The 14,724-nt window shown below is 38.3% G+C and overlaps 2 protein-coding genes across 2 annotated transcripts; both read left to right on the plus strand.

The window, feature by feature from the left end:
• The first annotated feature begins 10,807 nt into the window (after positions 1-10,807).
• On the plus strand, positions 10,808-11,119 carry LOC139295705 (histone H4). Its single transcript, XM_070917940.1, has one exon. The coding sequence runs from the start codon at positions 10,808-10,810 to the stop codon at positions 11,117-11,119; it is 312 nt and encodes a 103-aa protein (XP_070774041.1).
• A 2,179-nt stretch (positions 11,120-13,298) lies between these two features.
• Positions 13,299-13,670, plus strand: LOC139295109 (histone H2B 1/2-like). The gene has a single exon (XM_070917201.1). The coding sequence runs from the start codon at positions 13,299-13,301 to the stop codon at positions 13,668-13,670; it is 372 nt and encodes a 123-aa protein (XP_070773302.1).
• The last annotated feature ends 1,054 nt before the right edge of the window (positions 13,671-14,724 follow it).

A 14,724-nucleotide genomic window follows, 5' to 3' on the forward strand; every position in this document is an offset into this window, starting at 1 on the left:
AAAGACAACAAAGTGAGCAAATAACTCTCGCCTCTCGCCGGCGTCCATAAACTCTCTGGGAATTGTCTTTCACTGCAGCTCATCCAGACTTATACAGCCGCATCTTTATGGGCCATTTTACCATAAACTTTCATTTACAATATACTTACTGCCCCTAATACGCCCCTGTATTGGCCACATTGATTGTGGATAAACAGTGGAGTTGTAAAGGAGCAGTGTTGGAACGGTAGTGCGCTGTAAAGGGCAGATAATACTGACGACATGACGGGGACTACTGGTATTCCCCCGAAACAGCTTTGTAAAATGTAGCAGAATCTTAATGAGGTTTGGTCTGTGTCACTGAGAGTATGTGTTACACAGGTTTTCTGAATTACAGCTCGTCAGAGGTGCTGAATAAATACTGAAAAACACAGCGAGGATACAAAAAATAAAATTAGACAATGAGGACAAAAAATATATATATTCAAAAAATAAACACAATTGAACACAGTATATATGAAACAATAATAGACAAACAAAATTCTGCAGATTCTTAATGAGGTTTGGTTTGTATCACTAAAAAACTAACGGACAAAGGAAGGAATTCTTAAAAATATGACACCTAATTAAACAATGAAAATATAAATACAAATATAAAAGCACTCTCCACTCTTCTTCTTGGTTAGGGTGACGTGCACAGGCATTAGAGCTCAGTTGCACCCAATTATAAAAATGTGAATGTTTAAATACAAAACAAAGACGTAAAAACATCTAAATTAAAATGTAAAATTTTGAAAGGATTTAAACATTAAAATGAGAATAAAAAGCAACGTAATATTATTTCCCTTGCTGCTGTGAGTTGTTTTACAGCAGCAGTGTCTTCAGGTGAAACGAGGAGTTTTATGAACAGAGTGATTACAGTCTATCAGTCAGACAGATCGTTGTCTCCAATTACAGCTCATCATACAGTAAACTGCTGCGCCCCGTTAACCTACATCAGGCAGCCCTCACACACACACACACACACACACACACACACACACACACACACACACACACACACACAGCGTCTCCCCTTATCAGCTGAACCATTTCGATTAAGTGAAGTTTATATAATTGGAGTGATGATTCACTCTGTTATTTATGATTAAGCAGCATGCAAATACTGTTTTGTTTGTTTTGATGCTTTATCGGAAGATTTCTGATTGTTTACGTTGCATTATTTCTGAAGTTTTACAGTTATGATAGAAAATCAATCAATCAATAAAATAGCACCAAGAAATTGCTTCACGGACTCTTTATTACGTCCGGCGTGATGATTTCCATGTGTGGTTCAAGCTTTTAAGGAACCCTGCAGAGAACACTGGGGAACAGTTTGAAAACCAAAGATTATAATCTAATAAACCACATTAATACTGATAATAAAGACACATTCATGTGTTTATATGCAGCTTTTAACTCTTTTTTGTTTTCATATTCAGATACACAAAAACTTCAAATCATAATGTTTTTGAAAAGTCGCTTATTTTCCTTTCAAAACTGCACAAACTCAGAAAATGACGTTTTATTTTTGTGTCTCTGCGACTGTAGTCTGATGATAATTCCCACAATGCAGTTCTGCTTTATTTGTGTGTGTGTGACTGAGAGAGTGTGTGTGTGTGTGTGTGTGTGAGAGTGAGTGAGAGTGAGTGTGTGTGTGTGTGTGTGTGTGCGTGTGTGTGTGTGTGTGTGTGTGTGTGAGTGCGTGTGTGTGTGTGTGTGTGAGTGCGTGTGTGTGTGAGAGTGAGTGTGTGTGTGTGTGAGAGTGAGTGTGTGTGTGTGAGTGTGTGTGTGTGTGTGTGTGTGTGTATGCGTGAGTATGTGTGTGTGTGTGTGCGTGTGTGAGAGTGAGTGTGTGTGTGTGTGTGTGAGAGTGTGTGTGTGAATAAATGAGTGAGTGAGTGTGTGTGTAAGTGTGTGTGTGTGAGTGTGTGTGTGTGTGCGTGTGCGTGTGTGTGTGAGAGTGAGTGTGTGAATGACTTTGTGAATGTGTGTGTGTGTGTGAGAGTGTGTGTGTGTGTGTGTGCGTGTGTGTGTGTGTGCTTGTGTGTGTGTGTGTGTGTGTGTGTGTGAGAGTGAGTGTGTGTGTGTGTGCGTGTGTGTGCGTGTGTGCGTGTGTGTGTGAGAGTGAGTGTGTGAATGACTTTGTGAATGTGTGTGTGTGTGTGTGTCCTCCTTACCTTTCCCCCTCATTAACCTTCGTCCTGGTGATAATGTCGGGGTTTCGACACGACATTGCAGAACAATGATTCCACTCAAGTTCATGTTTGGCAACTTCTTCTTCTTCTTCTTTTCTTCTTCTTCTTCTTCTTCTTCTTCTTCTTCTTCTTCTTCTTTTCTTCTTCTTCTTTTCTTCTTCTGCTGTAGAATCACAACACGACTGTTTAACAGTCAGAGCTCATTTATCTCTTTAACTTTTTAAATATGTTTAAGTATGGAACCTGAATGTTTTCTTTTTCTTTGTAAAGCACTTTGTAATCTCTGCTTTTGATAAATAAACATTATTATTATTATTTAACTGTGTCAGTGAGGCTGATTGGTCCATCTCGCTGGTCCTGATGGACACGCTGAGCTCTGATGGTTTAACTAAAACGTGCAACACATCAACATTTGAAGCTCATGAGACACTTTGAGAGGCTGATGAATTCCTTACATTTAATAAAAAAGTCTTTATTTGTAGTTGCAGTTATTATTATTATTATTCCCCTAAAAAGTCACCAGAATTATATAATATAATATATAACATAAATAACATTATAACATCCTATATCATCTCAGTCAAGGAAACTAAATATGATTTTAAGAAGAATTAGTGCATTAAAAACACAGATTTGTTTACCACCATTTTATCATTATTGATTTAAATGTAACTGCATCCTAAACTATAGTTTATGTTTGGTTACGTATATTTAAAACATGCAGAGGAAGAAGGGTATGATTGATTTCCCTCCTCGATGTGTCTGTTCCTCTCCGGTCTGTTAAACAGTCAGTAGTTCACCATTGAAAAAGGAAAAGGAAGTCTCACTGTGACCGCAATCAACTTAGACATTCATATCTGAGACCAGTTTGAAGTCGGACTGCAACTAATGATTAGTAGTTCATTGTGGATGAATCCGCTGATTATTTTCTCCATTAATCGATTGATTGTTTGACGCCTTCACAAAGCTCCACATTATTAACAAGATATTACAATTATTAACAGCATTCAGAGGAAAAGCAGCACATCTGCATCTGAGAAGAAACTAAAACTGTCAGATGAATGTAGTGAAGTAGAAGTACAAAGGACAGGAGAGGAAAATACTCAAGTAAAGTACAAGTACCTCAAATTTGTTCTCAAGTACAGTACTTGAGTAAATGTACTTTGTGTGTCTGAACTGTTCTTAATAGTAACTTATACAAGTTATGTGCAGATTTAACAGATACTTCAACAGAAACACACTTTACATGAACGTATTAATACACTTTTATTTTCACAAACCTCAGCCTGTATAACTTTACAGATTATAACAAACAAGTACAAATTATCAATCAATTAACTTGAATAACAAAAATGAGAAATGACATGATTATTATTGATAATACTTTACATTACCACATCCTTATTTCCATAGGCTTGGTTGTAATTCTAAGTGTGCCGGTGCAGTGAGGTCCGGACAACAAACTTTTACAAATCAACACAAAAGCGTTATCGATTAATCTGACGATTAGTTTATTTATGTAGCCCAGTATCACAAATCACAAATTGCGCAGCACAGTACAGCACAGGACGCCCTCCGTCCGCAGACCCTCGATGAGGAAAAACTCCCCAAAAACAAAGAAATGTACGGAAATCTTCTCATGTAAGAAGCTGGAATCTGCTTTAAGAAATGACTAAAAACTGCTGATCGGCTGTTTGATTAATCAACTAATACTTAATTTATCAAACATGTTTTTCTGACCTGTCAACATGTTATGATGTGTCTGAAGTTCAATAACACACACACACACACACACACACACACACATCAGCTCCATTAAAGCAGCCCATCCCTGTGTGCGATTTCACAAATGAGTTGATTTGTGTGTTTTCTATATATGATTAGCTCACACACACGCACACACACACACACACACACACACACACACACACACACACACGCTCTCTCTCTCTCACACACACACACACACACACACATCAAAGCAGCCGCTGCCTGCTGTGTGTCAGTCAGCGAGGCTCCAGAGGTTTGTAACTCTGTTTGACCAGAAACAGTCATCCTGCTGTAATCTGTGTGCGTGTGTGTGTGCGTGTGTGTGCGTGTGTGTGTGTGTGTGTGTGTGCGTCACTGTTTGCCTTGTAATAATCTAATAATTTGACCTTTCACACATGAAGATCGGTGACACTTTAACAACCCTATTAACCTGCGTCTTACTTCACTTCTGTGTTTAGGGGTCAAAGGTCGCGACCCCGAGACGACCGAGGAGGACTCACACCTCTGAGCCGCCGCGTGCTAAAAATGCTAATTCTCCTAAAGCATGCTAACGACGGGCCGGGGGAGGGGGGGGCTCTTCCTGGCTCCTGCTTCCCGCCATTGTATTACCCAGACTGCACCTGTGAGTTTTGACACCAGAGAGAAACAGAGAAGGAGACAGAGGAAGAAGAAACAAACCGATCAAATAAAAAAGACAAAAGATGCTAAACTTCACCAGGTTATAACATCCACGCAGCTGCTGCCTCAAACAGTAACCACTCAACAGCAGCAGCAACTACAGCCTCCAAAATATAAAACATCAAACGCAATAACAGCACAAAAATGAGATAGAAGAAAAGCAGCAAACAAGTAAAGAGACGAATCAGTGCAGAAGAAAATAATAAAGAACCTGACTGAGTGATTATTGTGTGGAACTGATTTATTGAATTATTGGACGTCCTGCAACATGACTTTAACCAAAAACATCAAAATCCCATAAAAACAATAATCATTGTCTCCATTATCCTTCTTTAAGGAACACTTAAAGCCAGTTAGAACAAGACAACATCTTCCTCTGACCCTGCAGCCTGAACCACACCTGCTACACCTGCTACACCTGGTGTCACCTCAACATGCAGCTTCATCGAGCAGCTTGTGTCTTAAACGAGAGTTCAGTGTGGTATCACAGCAGTCAGTGTTCAAAATATCAAAAATGATGTTTTGTAACTATAAATTGATTCCTCGCTTTGCAGTCAGAAGGAGAGAGCTAATAAAACTGATGAAAACTATCAAAGTATCAATAAAGCTCTCTGCAGTGATATCTGTGTCTCGTCCTGAGCAGTCGGTGTGTTTTCCTGGTTTACGGCCTGAGAGACGAGCAGAGCCGCAGGAGGCTAACGGGCTGTAAAGGTTAATCATTTTATAAACGCACACAGCGGCGCTCAGTTGGCGAGGTGTCTCCGTTCTCATGGCTTTATGGCGTGGATGTGTGTGAAAGTGTCCATAAACGCTGCAGGTAAACACGAGGACGCCCTCGGAGACGCGCTGATGAATAGTTTCTTTTAACAATATGTTTGGTGAAGAGCTCAGCGGTGGGAACAACAACACACCGTCTCGTCTTACCGACAGTTTAATGTCAGAAACGTTACAGTATTCAGATCCTTTACTGAAGTAAAAGTACTAACACCACACTGTAAAAATACTTCCTAACTAAGTAAAAGTCCTGCATTTAAAATGTTACTTGAGTAAAAGTATGTAAGTATAATCAGAGTAATTGGAAACACCTGTGTGGGCAGGTGGAGAGATTTACCCAAGTGAGGTACAAGTAAGTAAAGTAGCATTTTAATGTTGTAGCTGCTCAGTTAATTACTTTTAAACTATTGTACTTGTACATGATCATATACATTTATCTTGTATCATATACACTACTACTGGCTATTGTTATTATAAAACGATCTGTTACAGCAGCTTTAAGTACAGTACTTGAGTAAATGTACTTAGTTATATTCCACCACTGGTCAAACCTACCAGCTGACATTCAACATTTAGCGATAAATCGGATGTAATTTCAGATTAAAAGCTTAACAAACTCACACTGTTATCTGTTGTTTCATGAGCGTTCTCTGTTTCACTGAAGTGTTCAGGAGGTTCGACACTCGCCTGGCTCATGGGCGCTCTGCTGCAGGGATTAAAACCAGCAACCCCGCAGGAGAAGTCGCCTCCCGCCCGTCCTCTGGTCCCCCCTCTGGTCCCCCCTCTGCTGCCCTCCTGAAGAGGAATTATCTGCGTCTTTATGGATTTATGGGAGATTTATTGTTTTACACTGATGAGTATTTAGTTTAGTCTGCTGCTGTAAAATCACATAAAGGCTACAATAATTCTCATTACACACACGAGTATTTGTGTTTTCAAGTGTTTGATGGACGTTATATTGATGCTGCATGATGTGAGCAGCTCTTCTGTTTTTAAATCGACAGCGACAAACTTCTCCAGAGTCATAAGTGTTTTTTTTTTCCTTCAAATAACGGATAACTTTAGTCATTGTCTCCATTATCCTTCTTTACATGAGTGCTAAGCTGTCATTACTACATTATCATACGAGTGCTCAGCAGTCATTACTGCATTATTACACGAGTGCTCAGCAGTCATTACTACATTATCATACAAGTACTCAGCAGTCATTACTGCATTATTACACGAGTGCTCAGCAGTCATTACTACATTATCATACGAGTACTCAGCAGTCATTACTGCATTATTACACGAGTGCTCAGCAGTCATTACTACATTATCTTACAAGTACTCAGTAGTCATTACTGCATTATTACACGAGTGCTCAGCAGTCATTACTGCATTATCATACGAGTACTCAGCAGTCATTACTGCATTATTACACGAGTGCTCAGCAGTCATTACTGCATTATCATACGAGTGCTCTGCAGTCATTACTGCATTATTACACGAGTCCTCAGCAGTCATTACAGCATTATCATACGAGTGCTCTGCAGTCATTACTGCATTATTACACGAGTCCTCAGCAGTCATTACTGCATTATCATACGAGTGCTCAGCAGTCATTACTACATTATCTTACAAGTACTCAGCAGTCATTACTACATTATGACACGAGTGCTCAGCAGTCATTACTGCATTATCATACGAGTGCTCTGCAGTCATTACTGCATTATTACACGAGTCCTCAGCAGTCATTACTGCATTATCATACGAGTGCTCAGCAGTCATTACTACATTATCTTACAAGTACTCAGCAGTCATTACTACATTATGACACGAGTGCTCAGCAGTCATGGGTCAGACCTCACCCACATACTAATTTGAAATAAATTTAATACATTTTCTTCCCTGATGCACTTCCAGGAGGAAATAGTTAAAATATTAGTTTAACGTGTTAATTAATCGGGTCTATCGTTCATAAATGTCATGTTTTTGTGACACAGTATCTAGTTCTGTTGTTTTATTTGTCCAACATTTGAATATTAAATTCAGCTTAACTTCAACTCAGTGTCACATTTATTCCCCAGAAATCTCACAAATCAAATAAATATTCAACATGAAGTGAAACATGTTTAAACAACTGCATATCAACAAAAGAGTAATATGAGGTTTAACCCTTGTTGCTGTGTGTGGCAGTCGTAAAGTGAAATTCAGTATTTGTACTACTACAAAGAAAAAAGAGCATAAAAACGCATTTAAACAGTCTGAAGTCAAACAAAAATACTGAAAAATACTGTGAATATGTTTTTATTTCCTGCTTGGTGGCTATGAGCGCCTTCAATTTTCAGTCTTTTATTTAAAGTGACCTGAAAAAAGAAAATCACAAAAGATAAATGAAGAAACTGGCAGAGATGGAGTATATATATATGTATCTATATATATCATAAATGACATGGAGAGAGTTTATTTGAATTTATAAACAGATGGAACTTAAAAAATGGAAATTTAAAAGTCATTAATTGACTCATAATTTCAAGAAAACATAATTGTCATGATGAAAACGTATCACAATTTACGGTAAAATTACAATTAAAATTTTTCTTTTAGTTTTAATTTCACTATTTATATTTCACAGAATATGTATGTAGAATAGACCTTAATTATCCAATAAATCAAATACAATGCACAAAATGAAAGGACAAAAAGAAAAACATATGAATATTACTATGATACTATGAATGATTATTTCAGTTGGACACTCACTGGCTGGTGATGTGTTGATAATAATTATAAACAGGATAACTCCACATCCTGTTCATCATTATTATTGTACTTTACAGCAATAAAACTGCAGCAGGTCAGACTGAGATCTGCGTCTGTAGATGAAACACTGATTAAAGGTCGCTCACAGAAACAGCAGGTCCAGATAATCACATCATCTTTCCCTTTAATTAACCCGATGAAATGACGCCACTGACATTAAAAATCTCTTTTTCATCAGGGACGGGCCCAAGAAGGCACCATGATTATAGCATGAATATAATTAAACTAAATTATTATGTATTTGTTGGGTTATTATGTATATGTACTTTGATTCTCATGTTTTATACTTCTGAAGAAACTAGGTTAAAAAAAGAGGCAAGAAGAAGAATGATAAAGAGGAAGGACAGCGAAGAAGAAGAGAAGACGGAAAAAGAACATTTCAAAAGAAGAGATAAGGAGTGTGTGTGTGTGTGTGAACTGGGCGTCCATCTTGTTTCTGTTTCCCCCTGTCACCTGTCTTCAGGTGAACCATTAACCAGCTAATGGCCATAAAACTCCAGTTTATGGAAAGTTTGATGATGGCGGCGGGTCGTAAACTCTGAAGCCTTTTATGGCCTCGCTGGCTGTTGCTGCTCACCTTGACACAGTGTGCATGCAGGAAAGGACGTTGACGGGGGTCGAGTTTAACCCCAAAAACTTCAAACGGAAACTGCTGCTGCTCCTCTTCTGCTAGCTTAGCTTTTATGTCGCTAGCTAGCTCAGATGCAACGCAGCAGGCTTCAATGCTTTTTCAAGAAGGTTGATTTATAAATCAAAGTTTAAAATGCTGAAGTTAATCAAACATACACAAATGTGTTTACAGGACGTGTTAGCATGTAACATGCTAAATTAGCTGTTTTCTTTTTTTATTTTCAATGAAAGTTTGGAAATGTTAATTGAGAGGATTTGGTGTATTTCATTCATATAAGTATTATATGTATTGAAATCAAAGCTTTGTGATAATCTTATAAACATGTAGTCGTTGCTGCTGTTTTCTGAATAAAACTTAGTAGCTTTTCTAAGCTAGCGAGAGAATGGAGATGCAATTTAGCAATTTTCTCAGGGAAGCTAATTCTCAGTAGGCTGGTTTCACTTGAATCTGAATCCTGTTTTTCATGGATTCAAATAGAAAGTTGTTCCCACTGATGGTGGTTATACAGCGACCAGGCTGCATCCATAAAATACAGCAACAGATAAAATGGCAACAAAACGTCTGTGTGATCAGTAAAGGAAACATATACAACTGTAGTATGTGTATATATATATACATATATATATATACATGGTCCATTTCAACATGTTTAATGCATGTATATGTATATAGATACATATATTTATGTTTGACTTTTCTTTGTACTGGTACAAATACTGAATTTCACTTTACGGCTGCAACATACAGCAACAAGGGTTAAATCTCATATTACACTTTTGTTTAAACATGTTTCACTTTGTGTTGAATATTTATTTTTTTTTACAAAGGTTTACATACACTTGTAAACGACAGTTTGGAGGTCACAGATAAATAATTTTAGTTTTGCTTTATACATTTTTTGTGTGTCCTCCGAAAACATAACATCTAATGCCAAACAAGTGCATTTACCAATCATTAAAATGTGAACTTAAGATATTAGGACATGTCTGTCACATTTTTACAAACATTTATTTAAAATATTATACAGTCAAACAAAACTAGGCTCTTTAGACAAAGACTTTAATGTCCCACAGATTCTCTAAGTTTTTCACTGCTGATTAAAACGTCTAATTTTAAATATTGGTATGTTCGTGTGAGAATTGTTTTCCTGATGTTGCTGATAAACGTGGGATTTAGAAATAACAATAAATCATCAAACCTTCAGACATATAAAGCGAGCCCTCCTCGTGACGTTATCTACTGCTGCCACCTTGTGATCAACAGTGTAACAGACGTTTCTACAATTCAGCAATTATGACCCACATGATTATTGGGAAACAACTGGATAATATTAGTAAATAACTAATTGTGAAACTGGTTGTATTCCAGTATAATAATATGTAATCCACAGCAGTCATATTCAAGGACCACTTCATTACTCTTATTTTTAAAGATGCGCATATTGATAATTAATCATTTAAAGTCCTTTTTAAATGAAAGAAAATGCTAAAAAACTCTTTGATTACAGTTTTCCAAATGTGAACCTTTGCTGAACCTTTTGGTTTTGGATTGTTGCTCAGACTTTTAACTCAAGTTAACTTGTGATTTATTTTTCACTATTTCCTGAAGGTCCATTTCAACACGTTTAATGCAGAATAATAAAGTGTATATTAAAACACTTGTTATGTCTTTTATATATATATAAATCATTTGTTTTGTGGGCAGTTACGTAATAATTAAACAATAAAGAAACTAAAACTCATTAAATTCATCTGCACAATCAGGAGTTAATAAGAGAATGAAGAGGAAGCTTCTGATGTGGGAGGAGCTGCGGAGTTTAGCACCGCCCACCGACACCCGCGCCTCCTGTCCTCTTTCACGTCCGCAGACCAGCTCTAAATGAAGACGGTTCAGCTGCGTTCAAGTCACTCGACGATCCAACAATTGTCTGAAAATGAGCGGAAGAGGGAAGGGAGGCAAAGGACTCGGTAAAGGAGGCGCCAAGCGGCACCGCAAAGTCCTCCGAGACAACATCCAGGGGATCACCAAACCCGCCATCCGCCGTCTGGCTCGCCGCGGCGGAGTGAAGCGTATCTCCGGTCTGATCTACGAGGAGACCCGCGGTGTGCTCAAGGTCTTCCTGGAGAACGTCATCCGTGACGCCGTCACCTACACCGAGCACGCCAAGAGGAAGACCGTCACCGCCATGGACGTGGTCTACGCCCTGAAGAGACAGGGTCGCACCCTGTACGGCTTCGGAGGCTAAACCTCATCCTGGTCCTGGTCCCTGATACTGAAACCCAAAGGCTCTTTTAAGAGCCACCCACTTCCTCTAGAGTCGGTCCTGTTTCTGTAATCCAGATTATTAATCTGAGAATAATCTAGTCTAGATGAAAAGAGTATAATGGTGCGCATGCTCAGTCAGATTCACGTTGATCAATTAACAAATACAAATAACAAATACTTGAGTGAATGAGTTGTCATGATCAATAACAAACATAACTGTCCTCTGTGGAGCAGTGATAGACACGTGGTGCGGACAAACTGCGCATGCGCTGTCTGGTAAAACGGCATCACGTTAATGTTATATAGTTATATAGAAAATATTCCGTTGCGTTCAGGAATTACCCATAATCCTTTGCCATTACTGCTCAATGCAGGTAAACATACAACAGCAGATGGTTGGACATGTGATGGATCTATCTATCTATCTTTGACGTTTAAGTATCAATACTTCGATCGATCAGCCCACGGCTGGTGATTACATCCATCAGAATGCATTAATACAGAACGATGGCAGCACTGAACGGACCGGATCATTCATACTAATACTATCAATACTATTTATACCAGTGATGGGAATTCAGCTTCTTTTAGTGAGCCGGATCAATTGGCTCAGCTCACCAAGAAGAGTCGACTCTGCATTTTACCACTTTTACCTTTTATAACTCCGCCAGATGTAGCGCTGTTTTGATTTATGATTTGTATTTGTACACATATATCACTGAAAATATTCAATACATCCTTTGTACTGAAGTATTCAAAAGTAAGAATGACATTCTCTAATATCAATAAATTGCTGTAGCCGATTGTTTTCATTGCATTTACAGACCCTTGTAACTGAATGAACTGAACTGATGAATGCACTGACCTGCTTGTAGAAACACTCTGCTACACAAAGCAGATAGAAACACCTATAAAACCTTAAGCATAGAAATTAAAAACAAAGGACAGCTATTGACATTTTCAATGTTTATTTAAACACACACCCCTAACAAAACAGCAGGGCTTTATTTTAGTATTAACAACAGAAAAAACACAGCAACAGCTGACTTCAAAACTTTGCTGAGCCTAAAAGGTATAATATACTGTATATGTGTATATATATATATATATATATATAAAAGGAAAGTACTGAAAAAGTAAAGTGAAGTAAAAATAATCATAAATAAATAATAAAAATAAATATATTTTATAATATAATATAAATTATATATTTTTTCAGGGCAGACTGGCATTGAGGAAGCTTAGAGGGGCTGATCCGGTTTCTTCTCTCTGTTATTATCGGCCCTGTTTTAGAAAAGATGCGTGGTGCTGAGATCGTCCTATCATTCTGCCTTGTATTACTTTACTAAACCCCCCCCCCCCAAAAACAAAAAACACAAACCCGGAGCCGACTCCCATCGTTCACTTTAAAGAACCGACACGTCACTACTTTATACTGTAATCTGTCAATTACATCATTGAAATAAACCAGTTGCTGCCCAACGCATGCTGGTTTACCATTAAATACCAGCGTGTTATTGACAGTGTTGCTTGTTACTCGTCCAGAAGTTGCTCCACATACACCGAATGAGTTCATCTACGTGGTGCGATGAATGTGGCCACATCATTTACTTCATCATCATTGTTGTATGCAGAATATTACCTGCGTGGACATGGAGACAGTGATGCTGCAGGTTTGTAATGTTGAGGAGGACTCACTCTAACCTTTTTCTCTGTAATAACACAATAAAACATTTTCAATAATTGTGTATCACAAATTAAATTAAATCATCTTTGAAATAGGAGGATTACAAGCAACACTGTCTGTAATTAAATAACCAACATATTTCAATACAAATGTCCAAACTTAAGTGTAAATGATGTATTAATGACTTAAAATCGCACAGATCTGATCAATATTAATATTACAGCCTATCAAACTGTTGATATTATTAATACTATTAGTACTATTAGAATCTGTTACTCTTTGTACTTTGTCTTCATTCACTTCTCTGAGGAGCGTTTCACGGGGGTTTGTACAGCGCATGCTCAGTCGCGTTTAGAAAGTCAGCCAATCCTGTAGGAGGAGCAGCACAGTCTCATTTGCATCGAGCGGATATAATTCAACCCTCTCAGCGCTGCAGGGACCATCTGTGGAAGAAATTCACACGCAGTTAAAGATGCCTGATCCCGTGAAAGCACCGAAGAAGGGCTCAAAGAAAGCCGTTTCCAAGACCGTCACCAAGACCGGCAAGAAGAAGAGAAAGACCAGGAGGGAGAGCTATGCTATCTACGTGTACAAGGTCCTGAAGCAGGTCCACCCCGACACCGGCATCTCCTCCAAGGCCATGCTGATCATGAACTCCTTCGTGAGCGACATCTTCGAGCGCATCGCCGGTGAGTCCTCCCGTCTGGCTCACTACAACAAGCGCTCCACCATCACCTCCAGGGAGATCCAGACCGCCGTCCGCCTGCTGCTGCCCGGTGAGCTGGCCAAACACGCCGTGTCCGAGGGGACCAAGGCCGTGACCAAGTACACCAGCTCCAAGTAAACCTGCAGTTCATCCCAACAACACAAAGGCTCTTTTAAGAGCCACCCACTTCATCCAAAGAGTCTTTCCTGTTTTATATTCCGTCCTGTGGGCTAAATGTTCTGTCTTGGTTTGGGGTCTGAAGGTTACAGATCTTCCATGTTGCTGTAAAACAGCCTCAACAGTGATACTGTATCCTTCACTGCTGTCAATGAATTTAATACAAATTATAGCAGATGTTGGATACAGATGTTACAAATCTAAAGGTATCGTCATTTAGGATGAAACGTTAAAATATTTTCCACCAAAGGAGCTTCAGGAAGAAGCAGTAAGAAACTGATCATATTCCATCGGACGCCTCATTCAGTTTAATTTGGAAAATCTGACCAGAGGTTAGCCAGTTAGTTAACATAAACAAACAGCCCGTGGCAGCTTTCCAACAAGTGCTGTTTTAATAAACTTACTATGTGTGATCAGAAACTAAATATATATTTCATCATCCATTGTCTAGACCTGCTACACGCACACAGTCCTTCTTACTATTATAACCCTGCTTCCGCTTTTATTATTCTAATTATATTGTTATTTTATGTTAGTATGTCATAGCTGGTCACAGATTATGCTTGTATTGCTATATCATATTCAGATATTTATGAATGAACAATTTATTACAGAGGGGCGATAATTTATTCTGTAAATGTTAGTGCTATATATATATATTCATATGCAACAGTGCAATACATACATATACATTGTTATTGTATATATTTTTTGCTCAAATATTGTAAATGTGTATATTTTGTATTTCTTATTTTTGTACATAAAGTATTTCTGATTAATATGATTATGAATGATTATTACTTCCGCATTCCAATACTGGAAACCTGAACCTGGCCGGGCATACTGCAAAATACATACTTCTGTTTCATACTGCATACTGATATGAAAAGCAGTATGTAGAGTACTTTATGTGTAGAGTGATATGAATGTAATATTTTGTGATCACACCTGAGAGATACAGACTGGGAATATTGTCCAGGTCTAACCAGGAGATGATGACTCATCATTTCATCAC

The sequence above is a fragment of the Enoplosus armatus genome, chromosome 13 (assembly GCF_043641665.1).
Source record: "Enoplosus armatus isolate fEnoArm2 chromosome 13, fEnoArm2.hap1, whole genome shotgun sequence".
Taxonomy (NCBI): domain Eukaryota; kingdom Metazoa; phylum Chordata; class Actinopteri; order Centrarchiformes; family Enoplosidae; genus Enoplosus; species Enoplosus armatus.

What these genes read in the sequence shown, in the direction of transcription:
- LOC139295705 (XM_070917940.1), top strand. Translation starts at nt 10,808, where the DNA reads ATGAGCGGAAGAGGGAAGGGAGGCAAAGGACTCGGTAAAGGAGGCGCC.
- LOC139295109 (XM_070917201.1), top strand. Translation starts at nt 13,299, where the DNA reads ATGCCTGATCCCGTGAAAGCACCGAAGAAGGGCTCAAAGAAAGCCGTT.